The following is a 14,446-nucleotide window of genomic DNA, read 5'->3' on the forward strand; positions in this document are numbered from 1 at the left end:
ATGTCAGATGTTTGAGAGCCGCAAAACATGGACAAGAGGGGGAGAAAGCGACAGAGAAAGAGAGAGAACGAAAGGGGGAGGGGGAAGGAAGGAACTTTAACGTTAAATGCATTCTCCAAGCCTGCCCCCTTTCGACTAGGAGAAGAGACAAATGTCTTCTCCAAGATGACCAATGTGTGTGTGTGTGGGGGGGCTTCGAGAGCCAAACTATATGTGTGAAAGAGTCACATGCAGCTCCTGAGCTTCTATTTGGCCACCCCTGCCACGGACCATTTCACTCATTTCAGTATACAAAAGTTTCTCAATTCTGTATACAAAAAAAAATAAATAAATCCCCAAGCTTTAATATTCACGTTTTTAAAAACAACCCACCACAAACTAGAGTTTTACATACAGACCTAACCGACAAGTATTTCTTTAAAAAAACACACACAAACACAACCCCAAAATGTATAACTCAAAAGTCTCATTAAAAACCACATTTACAATTGACCGTGTTTGCCAGGAAGCCTTTGTTTAAACGGAGGGCTGATGAGTTGGCTGAGGAGATGGAAGCGTGTTGTTGTAGAGGGAAGAGTTTCCAGGGAAGCAGTATGGCATTTCTTTTCCATGGCCGCACTCCTGGGGATGCAGGACTGTCATCACAAAGCCGACAATCATCACCAGCACCCCTACAGTGAGGATCAGTGCAGAGAGAAGGCTGTCAGGATGGGTCCATCGCTCTTCAGACACCTTCAGGTAGCAGGCCGCTGGCAGGATGAAGACCAGTGGAGTTGCACTGAGGACCCCCTGCAGAAAGGAAGAGAAAGACTGAACGAAATTATATGGCTGGGTAATGCTGCATGTTGATGCTCTAGCATTTTGCTCAAAACTCTAACCCAAGTGATAGATGTCACTTCTGGGTGATTGGGCCTGGGGCTTCCCCTGCCAGCCAAGGGAATCAAGGAACCCCCACCCCAACAAGGGGACTGGCAGCGCTATTCTTGAGTGACCTGAGGCCAGTCACACAGACACTGAGGCTAACCTATTTCACAGGGCTGTTGTGAGCATAAAATGGAAGAAGAAGAAGATATTGGATTTATATCTCGCCCTCCACTCCGAAGAGTCTCAGAGCGGCTCACAATCTCCTTTACCTTCCTCCCCCACAACAGACACCCTGTGAGGTGGGTGGGGCTAAGAGAGCTCTCACAGCAGCTGCCCTTTCAAAGACAACCTCTGCCAGAGCTATGGCTGACCCAAGGCCATTCCAGCAGGGGCAAGTGGAGGAGTGGGGAATCAAACCTGGTTCTCCCAGATAAGAGTCCACACACTTAACCACTACACCAAACTGGCTCTCAAAATGGAGGAGATGAGAGAATACTGTAAGCCACTTTGGGTCCCTGTTAAGATTGAAATTCAGGCAACTAGGTTCGGCATCTAGTAAGGTAACACATGTCACCTTCCTTGGTCACATAACACACTCCATCTTTAAAAGCTGATGGGTTTTCAAAAAGCAATTTAGTAGCTAGGTTAGCACTTGGGGCCACTTACATTCAGCTCCAAAACGATTCCAAGGCAGTCATATGCTAAAGAGATGCTTGTAGCTACAACCACAACTATGACCGTTAAGGTGGCATGCCAAGCAGTTGTGAGTTTTCCACTGAAAAACACATTGGCAATGACCTAAAACAGAAATGGAGTCTTCAATGAGCAGGCAATATTGTTATGGGCAAAATAAAGGACAAATCACCCCTCCTCAAATACACACACACACACACACACACACACATTAAGGCCTGTTGTGAAGGAAAATGCAATGAGCTCTAGAAAGAGATTCTGGGTGAGTGCCCCCCTTGCTGTCTTCCCACCCACCCGAGTGAAGGCATTCACTCTCCCTACCCCGCCTCCAGGGGAGCTGATCTCTGCCATCTGGAAAGCAGCTGTAATTCTGAGTGATCTTCAGTCCTCACCTAGAGATTGGCAACAGCGGTTCCTCAGGAGGAAATGGCTGGTTTGGAGGGTAGAGTCTATGGCATTGTACCAGTCTGAGGTCCCACCCCTCCTCAAATCCAACCTCTCCAGGCTCCACCCCTCAAATATCCAGGAATTTCCCAACCTGGAGTTGGCAACTGCTAAGTCACACTGGCTTTCCTGGGAGGCTGCTGCTGAACAAGAGCAAGCAGCCAGGCCTAGTTAAGTCATGCCAGTCAGGTGGCATCAAGTCACACAGAGGGTGCTGAAAGGCCTAGTGTAGCCAACCTCCGGGTGGAGTCCGAAGATCTCCTGGGATCACAACTGAATTCAAGACAACAGATCTCTCTCCCCATCCTGGAGAAAATAATTGCTTTGGAGGATGGACTGCATCCCATTCTATTCACCTGGGGCCTCACTCTTTACTGACAGAAATTGGCTGCCTAGCAACAGTCTCTGGCTAGGGGCAAGGCTGAGAGGAGGAGAAAGAGGGGGAGTGACAAGAAAGGTGGCAGCCATTTGAGGAAATGCTCCCCTTGCTGCCTAGTCGCATTATAGCGGCGGCAGCTCCCTGGCTATTTCTGCAGCCTTTGGAGGCTGTGTCTGCGTGGGCTGTCGATGGGGTGGCAGAGGTGTGCTGCCGGCAACACTTTTCATGAGGTTGGTTGACAGAGAAGACACAGAGAAGCATCAGAGAGGTATCTGTCTGAAGTAAGACCGTTTTGCTGGGTTGTTCAACATTTCTGGGCCGGCAGTAGGCAGGGGCAGGGTAATCAGCCTTGGGTCAGCCATAGCTCTGGCAGAGGTTGTCCTTGAAAGGGCAGCTGCTGTGAGAGCCCTCTCCAGCCCCACCCACCTCACAGGGTGACTGTTGTGGGGGAGGAAGGTAAAGGAGATTGTGAGCCGCTCTGAGACTCTTCGGAGTGGAGGGCGGGATATAAATCCAATATCATCATCATCTTCTTCTTTTTTGAATTGTGGCAATTGCTTCAAACTAGGGTAGAAACACGAAATGGGAGTGGGGGGGGGGGGCTTGCTCTATGCCCAATATATCTAATACTGTATTGAAGCTGAGGGTGGGATTCATGATAGAAACTGCATTCTACAAGAGAATCCCTCACACCTAGTATCAATGTGTATTGTAACAAAAGTGCAGTCATTGTTAGCCTTATGGACCAGGGCAGAAAACATTAACTTTGTAGAGCTGTGATATTCAACTCCACCTTCCTGCATTTATTACAATGTGCTATATTAGGCTTTTAAAAATTTTAGAAGATCAGGATTTTTGGAGAGCCTCTGTGGTCTAGTAGTTAATAGGTCTGTGCCAGGATCTGAGAGACCCAGGTTCGAATCTGCAGTCTGCCGTGGAAGCTCACAGGGTGACCTTGGGCCAGTGAGTGATTTCCAGTCTAGCCTGCCTCACTGGGTTGTTGTGAGGAAAAAAATGGAGAAGAGACGACTGATTTGTAAGCTGCTTTGGGCCCCGGGGAAGAAAGCTGAGGTATAAATGTACGAATGCATTAAATGTGGTACAGTGCACTCTAAGACATATAAATAGTTGATGCTCACCTCTCTGGTAACAAAGCATTCTAATGGGAAAGTCAAGATGACAGTGACCCCATAACAAAACCTTCCAAAGGTAGCAAGGTCATCGTCTCTGCAATAATTTTCAAATATGTCTCCTGGGGAAGTGGAAGACAATAAGATTAATTTCACACATGTGACAGATGATTCACCATTCAGATGCATGATGGGAAATGTGTGAAGCAAGCTGTACTCTCCCGCATGCTTGGTGCACCCACTGCTTCCTCTAAGCTGTGGAGTCTTGTGAGCAAAAGTTCTACTTCATGAGCTACCGGCACTGTAGTTCTGAGTGACCAATTTGGCTACTGCATGAATTAATTTGCTCTGGAGCCATCCTTCCTGAGTTAAGACAAAAATGTGTGAGCCGGAGGCTAGAAAACTGAGCGCTAGCTCACACTAACTCAACTTAGAGGGATCACTGGCACCAACTCTGCCTTCAATGCCAGTGGGTGTCCACAAGCACTGTGTCAGTCGATATGGTGTGGGTCAGCTCCAATACTCCCTCTAAGCTGTCTTGTGAGCAAAAATTCTACTTCATGAGCTACTGACATTAAAGTTGTGAGCTACTGGGATACATTGCCTTCTGATATATCCATTTTGGACAACAATAATAAACCAAATTCAGTGCATCACAGGTTATCTGATTGAGATCTCCCTGGAATCAGACCCGCATTAGAACTCTGGCATAAAAAGCTGTGGCAAATTTATATTATGATTAAAATAACTGTCAATATACGATCTACAGCAAATGCAACTAGATATACCAACTTTGAAGCGATACGTTAATAAATGGTATCTATATTAAACACTTATGTGCTATTAGAAAAAATGAAGTGTATCATAAGTAATATGGGGGGGAAGCAATTATTATGATTATTTTTACTTTTTACTTTTGTTTGTAATATAGTTTGAACGGTTGTATAGAACACACTCTAACTACTGCAATATTTGCTTTAGGTGTATACTTTGAAAACTCAATAAAATTTGTGTTTAAAAAAAGTTGTGAGGTACTGCATAAATTAGTTTGCACTGGGGCCATTTTTCTGAGCTAAGACAAAAATGCGTGAGCCGGAGGCTAAAAAACTGAGCTCACACTAACTCAGCTTAGAGGAAACACTGGTTGGCTCCTCACATGTGGTTCAGTCCTAGGTTAAATGGAGAATTCCAGCAGCATGCGGGAGAGCCTATGGGATGCCAAAACCAGATGATACGACGACACATGCCGGGCTGCTTAAATTAGACATGGGGTCAGCATGCTGGGGAGGGGGAGAGTTACCATGCTCTCCTCCACCCGTTCCCCTGTAGGCATAGGGCTGAAGCATTGCCTGAACTGGCCCATGGCTAAAAGACAAATTGTATGAGTTCATGCATGGTTACTCAGAGGTAAACTGCACTTTGTTCAATAGGGATTACTCCCAGGTAAGTGTGCCCAGGACTACAGCTGACATTTCATATGGAACATGGATCCAGGCATTCATGAGAATTATTTAAGCATTACTAACTCGATTTTAGTAGTTCAAAGTGTCCTGTAAGGAGAACCCCCCCCCCCCCACAGACATTCTTCAGAAATTGCTATTAGTTATGCACGCAAGATAAAATATATTTTGCTATTTTAAAAAATCATTTCCAGAATCTGATGCTGTTGACAAACTGTGTTTTGCATTCTTCATGCGAGGATAAGCTTTGCAGAAATATTTCTGGCGTTTGTTTTCAAGCCAGCGTGTGACCCAGCTTAACAAGAAAAACATACGGTTGAAACAAAGAGGTTTCCTTTTTAGCTGTTATTGTTAGGACAAGAACAATCGCTTAAGGAATAGCAGAGGCAGACGTCTGGGGAAACATGCTTCCTATGCAGCTGGATCAAAGCTGGACTGGAGGACTTCAGGTACGTATGAACCGCAGAAGCCTTCGTAAATATATGATTGCAGAATGATTCACCGGGTTGGATCCTGCTGATCACTCCCATGCTGGGTGTGAGCAATTTTCCCAGACTCTTGTCTCCCATGGCAGACATCCAGCTCTCCTCTCATGCTGCTCTTGGGGGTCCCCTGCATTTTGGGGGCTATTTGAGGCTGCAGCAGCAAAGGCGAGGGAGACCGAGAAGTCATGCTCCATGAATGGAAATCCTTCCATCAGTGGAGATTTTTATCAGCAGCAACCAAGACCTGGACTGATTCTGCAGTCGCAGTTGTTCTACCCCAGGCTTCTGCTTTCCTGGATCAAGTGATCGATTCCCCACTAGTTGCTGTGTGGCCATATTTTGACCTGTGGGGCTCCCTCCAATTTCCCCTGTGTCTTCATGATCTTGTTCTTTAGAGTTCAAGTTCAGGCCTTTATTGGCATAAGAGCAATAATGGTACACAATCAAAAGTAGGTACAATGGCCTGAAATATAGTAAGAACAATACATAAACAATCAATTAAAATAGCAGCCAATAACACTAATCAAGAGTAGATACCCAGCCATTAAAATACAGTAGTATGCCTAGATTTAATTTTATAGGCTTCTACTAAGAAATTCGCAACACATGTAGTAATGTGGGGATTAACATCTAAAAAGTAGGGTAGTTTTCCTTTTAGTAAATACATTGTGTTGGAGATATTCAACTAAAAATTGTCTACGTTGTCAGGCCAAGAGAGGACATTCTCAAATAATATGGGATATAGAATCAAGGACTCCTAATTCACATGGACATAATCTATTCTGGAGAGGTATCTGTCTAAACCTACCAAAGAGAACTGTTGATGGGAAGGCATTAAAATGAGCCAAAGTAAAAGTCCGACGATGGAATAGGGAGTCTAAAGTAAAAAAATAATGGGGTATCTTCCCATGTCTTTGGAGTATCGCTAAATTGGCTGCAGAGCAAACAGGGGGATGTGAGGGGAACACTTTTTGGTATTTGTGATCCATAAACCTTGTTCTTTAGAGATTTGGAAGATGCTGGGAAAATCGGAGGGAGGGGTGGGTCAAAATGTGGCTGCACAGTAACGGGTGGGGAAAAGATTGCTTGGTCCAGGGAAAGCAAAATCTGGGGGTGGAGCAACTGCTACTGCAGCATCAGTAATTGTCTTCACTGTAGAATACTTTCATGGGGATATCTGTAGTGGGCAAAGTGAACATTCTACTGTGTTGTAGCTATAGCAAAAGACCCAAGATGCAGTGCCACTTAAGCTCCAGTTTTCTTAGAGCGGTCTGTGCATGCTGCTTATTTTTCAACCATCTGCAAAAATTTCTAAGAGACAGATAGCACATTAAAGATCCCCTGTGAGCATGAAAACCACTTTGGGTCCCCCATTGGAGAGAAAGGTCAAGTACAAATGAAGTAAAAGAAAAAGACTTTTAAATACCCATAAAGAATTAGAAACGGATTCTTTTAAATAAAAAAAGGGAAAATCCTCAGTGTCACAGAGTTTATTTTGTGTAATTTGTGTCGGCCTAAGCTCAGTTACGTTCTCGTAAGGACACTGACTTCAAAGGATCAACACTACTTAGGATGATACTGTGAATTCTCTAGCCCAGGGGTGGCCAAACTTCCTTAACATAAGAGCCGCACAGAATAAACATCAGATGTTAGAGAGCCACAGGACATGAACATCAGATGTTTGAGAGCGGGAAGGAAAAAATGGAGGGGGAGGAGAAAAGAAAGCAACTTTAACTTTAAATGCATTCTCCATGCCCCCAGCTGGCTTGGCTTGTCGAGAGAAATGCTTTCTCCAAGCCAGGTGAGGGCTTCGAGAGCCACACAATATATGTGAAAGAGCCACATGTGGCCACCCCCACCCTAGCCAGGACTAAACCCTACATACAGTCTAGGTGATTACTGGCATGAAAACAGAATCCAAGACAAAAAAGCTAAATTGGACACTTGGTGTGGGAACTCAAGGGGCAAGTCAATGATAAACATAACACCTGTCAGAGCAACTTACCTTCTGTATATCCTCTAAATGTCACATATCCACAGATAGCGAAAACCAAGCTGATGAACACAGCAAAGGAAACAGACGTGTGTGTGACACGAGCCCAGTTGCTTAACGTGGGCTCTTTCAGAGAGCCATAAATTAAAAAACTATTGTGATGGCAAACGAATGCTGAAAAGAGACACGACGGTTAAATGCTAATCACGTGCCAAAACAAAAGCAAGAACAAATATACTGCAGAGCAGCAGAACTGCCAGTGTGAACACTGCAGATGCGATCCAAAGCAATACTAACTCCCACTAACTACTGCGGAAGACTTGATCCCGCGTTTCAGCGGGGAGGGCGGGATATAAGTCCAAGGAATAAATAAGAAATGTTTAATGGGTTCCAGTTGTGGAAATCAATGGGTCTTGGTACTAAATGAGGTATTATTCCTAACCACACGGCTAAAAAACAGCCACACACTTCTGCCTATCTAACAGTTTTTATCCTGCCTTTCCCCCAAGCAAGTCACGGTAATATATGTCCGTCTCCCCTTCCCATAGCATCCTCACAACAACCCTGTGAGGTTGGTCAGGCGGTGGGGAAATGACTGGCTTCCTGGTTGTGAGCTTCCTGACCAAGAACAGATGTGAACCTTGGTCCAAATCCATCACTGGCCCTCATTTACCACCATCCTCCACCTCTGTAGTGCACAACGGGTCTCACCTATATCCTAGCATCACTGTGATTAATGTTTCTCTGCCCCAGCTCCATATCACTGGCTCCTGCTTGAAGTGGGCAGGGTCAACATGAAATGCTGCGAAGTCAGGGTATGGCTACGTTCTCCTAGATGCAGGAGAAACAGCTGTGGACACTTATTTCCCGGAATATCTAGTTTGACCTTTAAAGAGCTTAATTGACAGATCTTTCAGAAGTAAGGAAGGAACCATTCAAAGTGGCTATTTAATGCTGTTTCTTTCAGGCGACTCTCAGCCTTCTTTGTGTTATCTGCATGCTCTGTTCACATCAAGAATTTATTGCTACCCTTCACATCCATCTAAGATAAAAGTTGCCTAACTACTCCTTGTAGTGTATGGCAGAATAAACTAGAGATCTTGGCAATCTCTGGAAACGCTTTATTTTTTATTTACCTCATTTATACCCTACTCCTTCCCAATGTAATCTTCGTTAGGCTGAGAGTGGGTGAATGGTCCAAGGTCACTGAGCAAGCTTCAGAGACACACCAGTCTCCCAGATCCTAGTCTGATGCACTAACCAGTACACCACGCTGAACTTTCAACTAAACCAATTCACGCCTTTTTATCTTGCCTATCATCCAAGGAGCTTAGAGTGGCATAAATGGTTCTCTCCTTCTCTGTCTCACCCACACAGCAACCCTGAGAGGTAGCTTACACTGAGAGACTGAGATTGATGCAAGGTTATCCAGTGTGGTTGCTGGGAGATGGGGAAAGGTGAGAAGTCACCGGGGGGGGCAGAGCTTTTTTTGTAGCAGGCACTCCTTTGCATATTAGGCCACACACCCTGGATGTAGCCAATCCTCCAAGAGCTTACAGGGCCTACTGTAAGCTCCAGGAGGATTGGCTACATCAGGGGTGTGTGGCCTAATAGGCAAAAGAGGTCCTGCTAGAATTCCTTACAGGGCTCTTCTCACAGGGCCTGCTGTAAGCTCCAGGAGGATTGGCTACATCAGGAGGGTGTGGCCTAATAGGCAAAGGAGGTCCTGCTAGAATTCCTTACAGGGCTCTTCTCACAGGGCCTGCTGTAAGCTCCAGGAGGATTGGCTACATCAGGGGTGTGTGGCCTAATATGCAAAGGAGTTCTTGCTACAAAAAAAAAAGCCCTGCTTGGGTGGGGGACACACAGATCACCATCCCTGCAGGATTACACAACAATCGGTGCGACCTTGGAATGGCATCATAGCGCCGGCAGTAGTGTTCTAGCACCCGTACAAAAATTAGAGTGACGATGTCACTTTTAAGCAGCATCAGAAGTTGTGTCTTTGCACAGGGCTGACAGTCATGCCGCCTCCACTTGGCCAGCCAGTTTTCTCCCACTGCCCATGTGAGCAGCAGCAGGCAGTGGTGGCAGGAGATCTCCTGCCATAAGCAGGTAAATGGGAACCTTGTCACCCACTGGCCTCCATGGCTCAACGGGAATTTGAAGAGAAGCCTCGCTGGTGACAGGCCCCGATGTAGTTACATTATCCTTAGGAGATTCTAGCAACCTATCTCCCCATGTATCGATAAAAGGCCCCAGGCAGGCTGTAGCATTTCCCATTTCACTAGAATAGTATTATTCAATCACATGCAACTGAGACCAACTGAACTAATGTCCCCTTAGGGTTTAGCATCAAGGACACTGGAAAGTAGAAAGTCAGGCCTGTGGGGAAAACTGCAGAATCATCCACTGCCCAAACTAAAATGCAAACGTCACCAAATATTTTTTTTTTCATTCATAACATTGAAAACCCATCTTGAATTGTGTCAGCATATACGTAAGTTACATCCCACAACTGGAAAAAGGAATCTTGGCATGTTTTCATACACTGCAGATTTAGGAGAAATGTTGCTAAGCATATCTTACCAAATGACATCACCCCGATGGCTTGGATCGCATTTGGCTTTGCAAACACCCAGGCATCTTCCGTTTGGGGTCTGGAAAACAAAACTTTGTTGAAAGATTGCTTGCCACCTTTCCCTTGACTTGTCCAAGAACTTCTCAGAAGCTGACAATGAATAGCAACAACTGTCAATACTGCTTGGAACCAATGTTTCCTCTAAGCTGCAGACTCTTGTGAGGAAAAATTCTACTTTGTGAGCTACTGGCATTGAAGTTGTGAGCTACTGCATAAATTATTGGGCTATGGGTCATCCTTCCTGAGCTAGGGTTGCCAATCCCCAGGTGCGGGCAGGGGATCCCCTGGTTTGGAGGCCCTCCCCCCGCTTCAGGGTCATCAGAAAGTGGGGGAAGGGAGGGAAATGTCTGCTGGGAACTCTGTTATTCCCTATGGAGATTTATTCCCATAGAAAATTATGGAGAATTGATCCGCGGGTATCTGGGGCCCTGGGGGGGGCTGTTTTTTGGGGTAGAGGCACCAAATTTTCAGTATAGCATCTAGTGCCTCTCCCCAAAATACCCCCCCAAGTTTCAAAAAGATTGGAGCAGGGGGTCCAATTCTATGAGCCCCAAAAGAAGGTGCCCCTATCCTTCATGATTTCCTATGGAAGGAAGGAATTGAAAAGGTGTGCCATCCCTTTAAATGTGATGGCCAGAACTCCTTTTGGAGTTCAATTATGCTTGTCACAGCCTTGATCTTTGCTCCACCCCTAATGTCTCCTGGCTCCACCCCCAAAGTCTCCTGGCTCCACCCCCAAAGTCCCCAGATATTTCTTAAATTGGACTTGGCAACCCTATCCTGAGCTAAGACAAAAATGTGCGAGCTGGAGGCAAAAAATCTGTGAGCTAGCTCATGCTAACTCAGCTTAGAGGGAGAACTGCTTGGAACACAATGGTTAAGAGGATCTAGTGATCTTCTGAAATGAAGAGCAAACGGACTTTCCCCTCTCCCCTTGTTTTGTTGCAGGTCAAAATGACATACAGCTTGACAAGCATCTGTAAAACCTTCTTCACGCAGATCTCTAGAATACCTTCATATTTCTACAGCCTGTGTATGCCTGATGACTATCCCTAATGTAGACTTCTGTTCTGAATTAAGGGAGGAGAGCCTATAAAATAACACAAGGAGATAAACAGCATCAGAGTTTATTTCTTGTAACTACTATGCAATACAACATGGTATGTAGTAGCTTGGGTAACTTGAATCCCACAGTAGATCCCCATTCATGGAAGGGATTCCCAACAGTGGAACTGCACTACATCACCTCTCCCCTCCCACTGCGGCCCCAGATGATCTCCAAATGCTGTTGCTGGAAGACAGCATGAAGATGAAACTGGAGGTCTGCAGTACAAGGGAGAAAACAGACAAAAATTGCCCTTCCATTCATGGATGCAAATTAAGATGGTACTCTGGATTTTAAAATATAGTATGTCCAACTGGCCTTCACAAAGGCCAGGGCTTTTTCAGCCCTGGCCCCCACCTGGTGGAATGAGCTTCCATCAGGGCCTGTAAAACAGAGCTCTTCTGCTGGGCCTTTAGTTGAGGCTGTGGGCGTCCCCTTGCTATTCCCCACCCCCCCTCCCAGGGCCCTGAAACAACTATCTGTATTTCTTGGCAGTAGGGTTGTCAGGTCCAACTCAAGAAGTATCTGAGGAGTTTGGGGGTGGAGCCAGGGGCACGGGTGTGACAAGCATGATTGAACTCCAAAGGGAGTTCTGGCCATCAAATTTAAAGGGACTGCACATCTTTTAAATGCCTTCCCTCCATTTGGAAATGAAGGATAAGTGTACTTTTTTTTGGGGGGGGGGGTTCATAGAATTGGACCGCCTGGTCCAATCTTTTTGAAACTTGGAGGGCGGGGGTGCTGAGGAGAGGTACCAGATGTTATGCTGAAAAGCTGGTGCCTCTGCCTCAAAAACAGCCTCCATAGAGCCTGATACCCACAAATCAATTTTCCATTATACCTATGGGAATTGGTCTCCATAGGGCATAATGGAGCACCCTGCAGACATCCCCCCCCTCCGCTTTCCGGTAACCCTGAAGTTGGGGGAGGACCTCCAAACCAGAGGATCCTCTGCCCCCACCTGGGGATTGGCAACCCTAGTTAGCAGTCTATGTTGAGGCACTGATTACGATGCTGAATTTTTAGATGTTTTAATCTATGATTTTCTAAATGTTGTGATTTTAATTGTTATCAGCGTTATGATGGAATCCATCCTGAGCCTGCTTGCGGAAAGGGCAGGATACAAATCTAATTCAAGAAAGAAAGAAATTAGGCGCAACCAAAATATCATCAAAACCCATGCAGGCTATAGGATTCTTGCCTCCAAGCTTGCATCCACACTGCTTTGTGTTATTTTTATTGGTATTACAAAGGTATTACGAAGTCTTTTCTTTTAGATTTTGCTTTGTATTAAAGCAGCCACTCACAACAACTTCAGATGTTTGCCTGTACTTTGTATATTTTAATATTGGTTTGATTTTAATTTATTCCAATAAAAGTATTGACGGACTGAGCTCGTAAATGAAGATCTGTAAGTCTGATTTCTGAACATGTTACTCTGCAGAAAGTTTCAAGCAACTCCCCTCCATTTTTCACAAAGCATTCTGGGAAACCAAACAGAATCCTTCCTTCCTTCCTTCCTCTTTTCCAGTCTAATCTATGTGAATTCTATTAGGTACACTATTATAGGAATCCTATTGGTGTATTTTATGAATGTGATTTTTTTTTAAAAAAATGCTAGATGACATAATATGAATATTTATTACTTCACTAATGCACACACAATGTTTCCATTATGTAAAAGCCAACATGCAAAACATACAGTCAGCAAAACTCATTAAAATATGAAATACCCCCAAAAGATAATGATAAAATGAATACAGTAATTGTGAAATCCTATGCACTGTTACACCCTTCTAAGCCCACTGACTTCAGTTGACTTAAAAAGCTGAAATCTGGTCAGGGTTGCACTGTAAAAAAAGTTCAAAGATTAGCAGCCATAACAGTGATAGGAAACAGCCTAAAATTCCTTGGCTCCCATTTGAACTCCTTGGAATAGGGGAGGCTGCTGCCACCTGCTGGCCCAGCTGTTGTACTTCTGGGGAGCTCAAAACAGCTGTGTACACCTGTCAAGCTGTTTCTGCCCACAGAATGCTGCACAGCTGTCCTTCTCAATTTCCACAGCTGGCAAATTAGCTTTTCCAAGCACTGTTTACCTTGCTTGATACCATTAGAGGTTTTACTCTTGCCTTTCTAATCCAAAGTATTTCCATATTCATAAAGTCTGAGACAAATCAATATTCCATAGCAGCAATTATTCCTAATGATATTCCAGTTATTCCATTCTGCTTGCAAGTAACTAGTGGTGTCATTTAGATGGGCAAAAAGAAAACTACATGGCCCATAGTAACAAGGCATGTAAATTTTTCTGAGTCATTTACAAGAAATGAAGTGTTTGTGGGAGGGGATACAAGACCTTCCCACATGTTTGGCAGCACTCTGAAGCTCACTTCCTTTACATGAGTTTATTTCCTCTCAAAAGACAATTGAAAAGAAAATAAAGCCAAGTCTATTGAGTAGCTGAACACAGATAGAAATAAGCATTCACTTGAGTGTTTTTCTGAAACGGGAATTCTATGAATACCTTATTGTGGCTTCAGCCAGATACATGATTTGAATCATATACTATAAATAATTCCACGAAGTGATTTCAAATGGTGGCAGGCTGTGCAAATATTTGCCCTGCTACCCATGCGCAAGGTCAAACTAAATTTGTTTGGATACAAGTCTACTTAAATTTAAGGGAACAACGCTCTATTGCTATGCATACCACACTTCCCCAAGTGGTTGGATGTTCTGGCAATAACACTACCAATGTTTTGCTTTCTTTTCGATGAGAGACTCCCAGGAGATTCGAGATCTCATTATCATGTGTTTTATTTTTGCAGATATTCGTAGCCTGCTTTCTTCCTCAATAGGGATCCAAAGCAGCTTACTACACTATTTTCCATTTTATCCTCACAACAACCGCCCTGCGTGGTAAGTTAGGTTGAGAGACAGTGACTGGCCTAAGGTCACCCATAAAGCTTCCATGGCAGAATGTGAGGTTCAAACCTGGGTCTGACACTTTTAATACACTCCACACACAGGTGGAGAAAAAGAGGCTGCCCCTACAAACAGATCAGCTATACCACTTAGATCCCCAATGAGAGACCCTGTACTCCAAACTGCTTCACTGTCAGCCATTTTACACAATGATATCTGGATGACTTTTTTTCTGTCAGTCTGCCCCATCCTCATTCAAGAACACAGCTATCCACAATTTCCTATGAACCAGAGCCCATTTAAGCAACATCAACTGCCGGTACTAGG

At 44.7% G+C, this 14,446-nt stretch overlaps 1 protein-coding gene across 1 annotated transcript in view; it reads right to left on the reverse strand.

Moving 5' to 3' along the window:
• Window positions 1-312: 312 nt before the first annotated feature.
• SLC38A11 (solute carrier family 38 member 11) overlaps window positions 313-14,446 on the reverse strand; it is a 47,104-nt gene continuing 32,970 nt past the window's right edge. Inside the window, exons 8-12 of the mRNA XM_060257254.1 lie at window positions 10,038-10,108; window positions 7,461-7,622; window positions 3,520-3,632; window positions 1,531-1,662; window positions 313-789 (exon numbers count right to left, since the gene is read on the reverse strand). Coding sequence (XP_060113237.1) covers window positions 517-789; window positions 1,531-1,662; window positions 3,520-3,632; window positions 7,461-7,622; window positions 10,038-10,108 — 751 coding nt within the window. The 3' untranslated portion in view covers window positions 313-516. The remainder of the gene's footprint in view (window positions 790-1,530; window positions 1,663-3,519; window positions 3,633-7,460; window positions 7,623-10,037; window positions 10,109-14,446) is intronic.

Source organism: Heteronotia binoei, chromosome 16 (assembly GCF_032191835.1).
Source record: "Heteronotia binoei isolate CCM8104 ecotype False Entrance Well chromosome 16, APGP_CSIRO_Hbin_v1, whole genome shotgun sequence".
NCBI classification, from domain to species: Eukaryota; Metazoa; Chordata; class Lepidosauria; order Squamata; family Gekkonidae; genus Heteronotia; species Heteronotia binoei.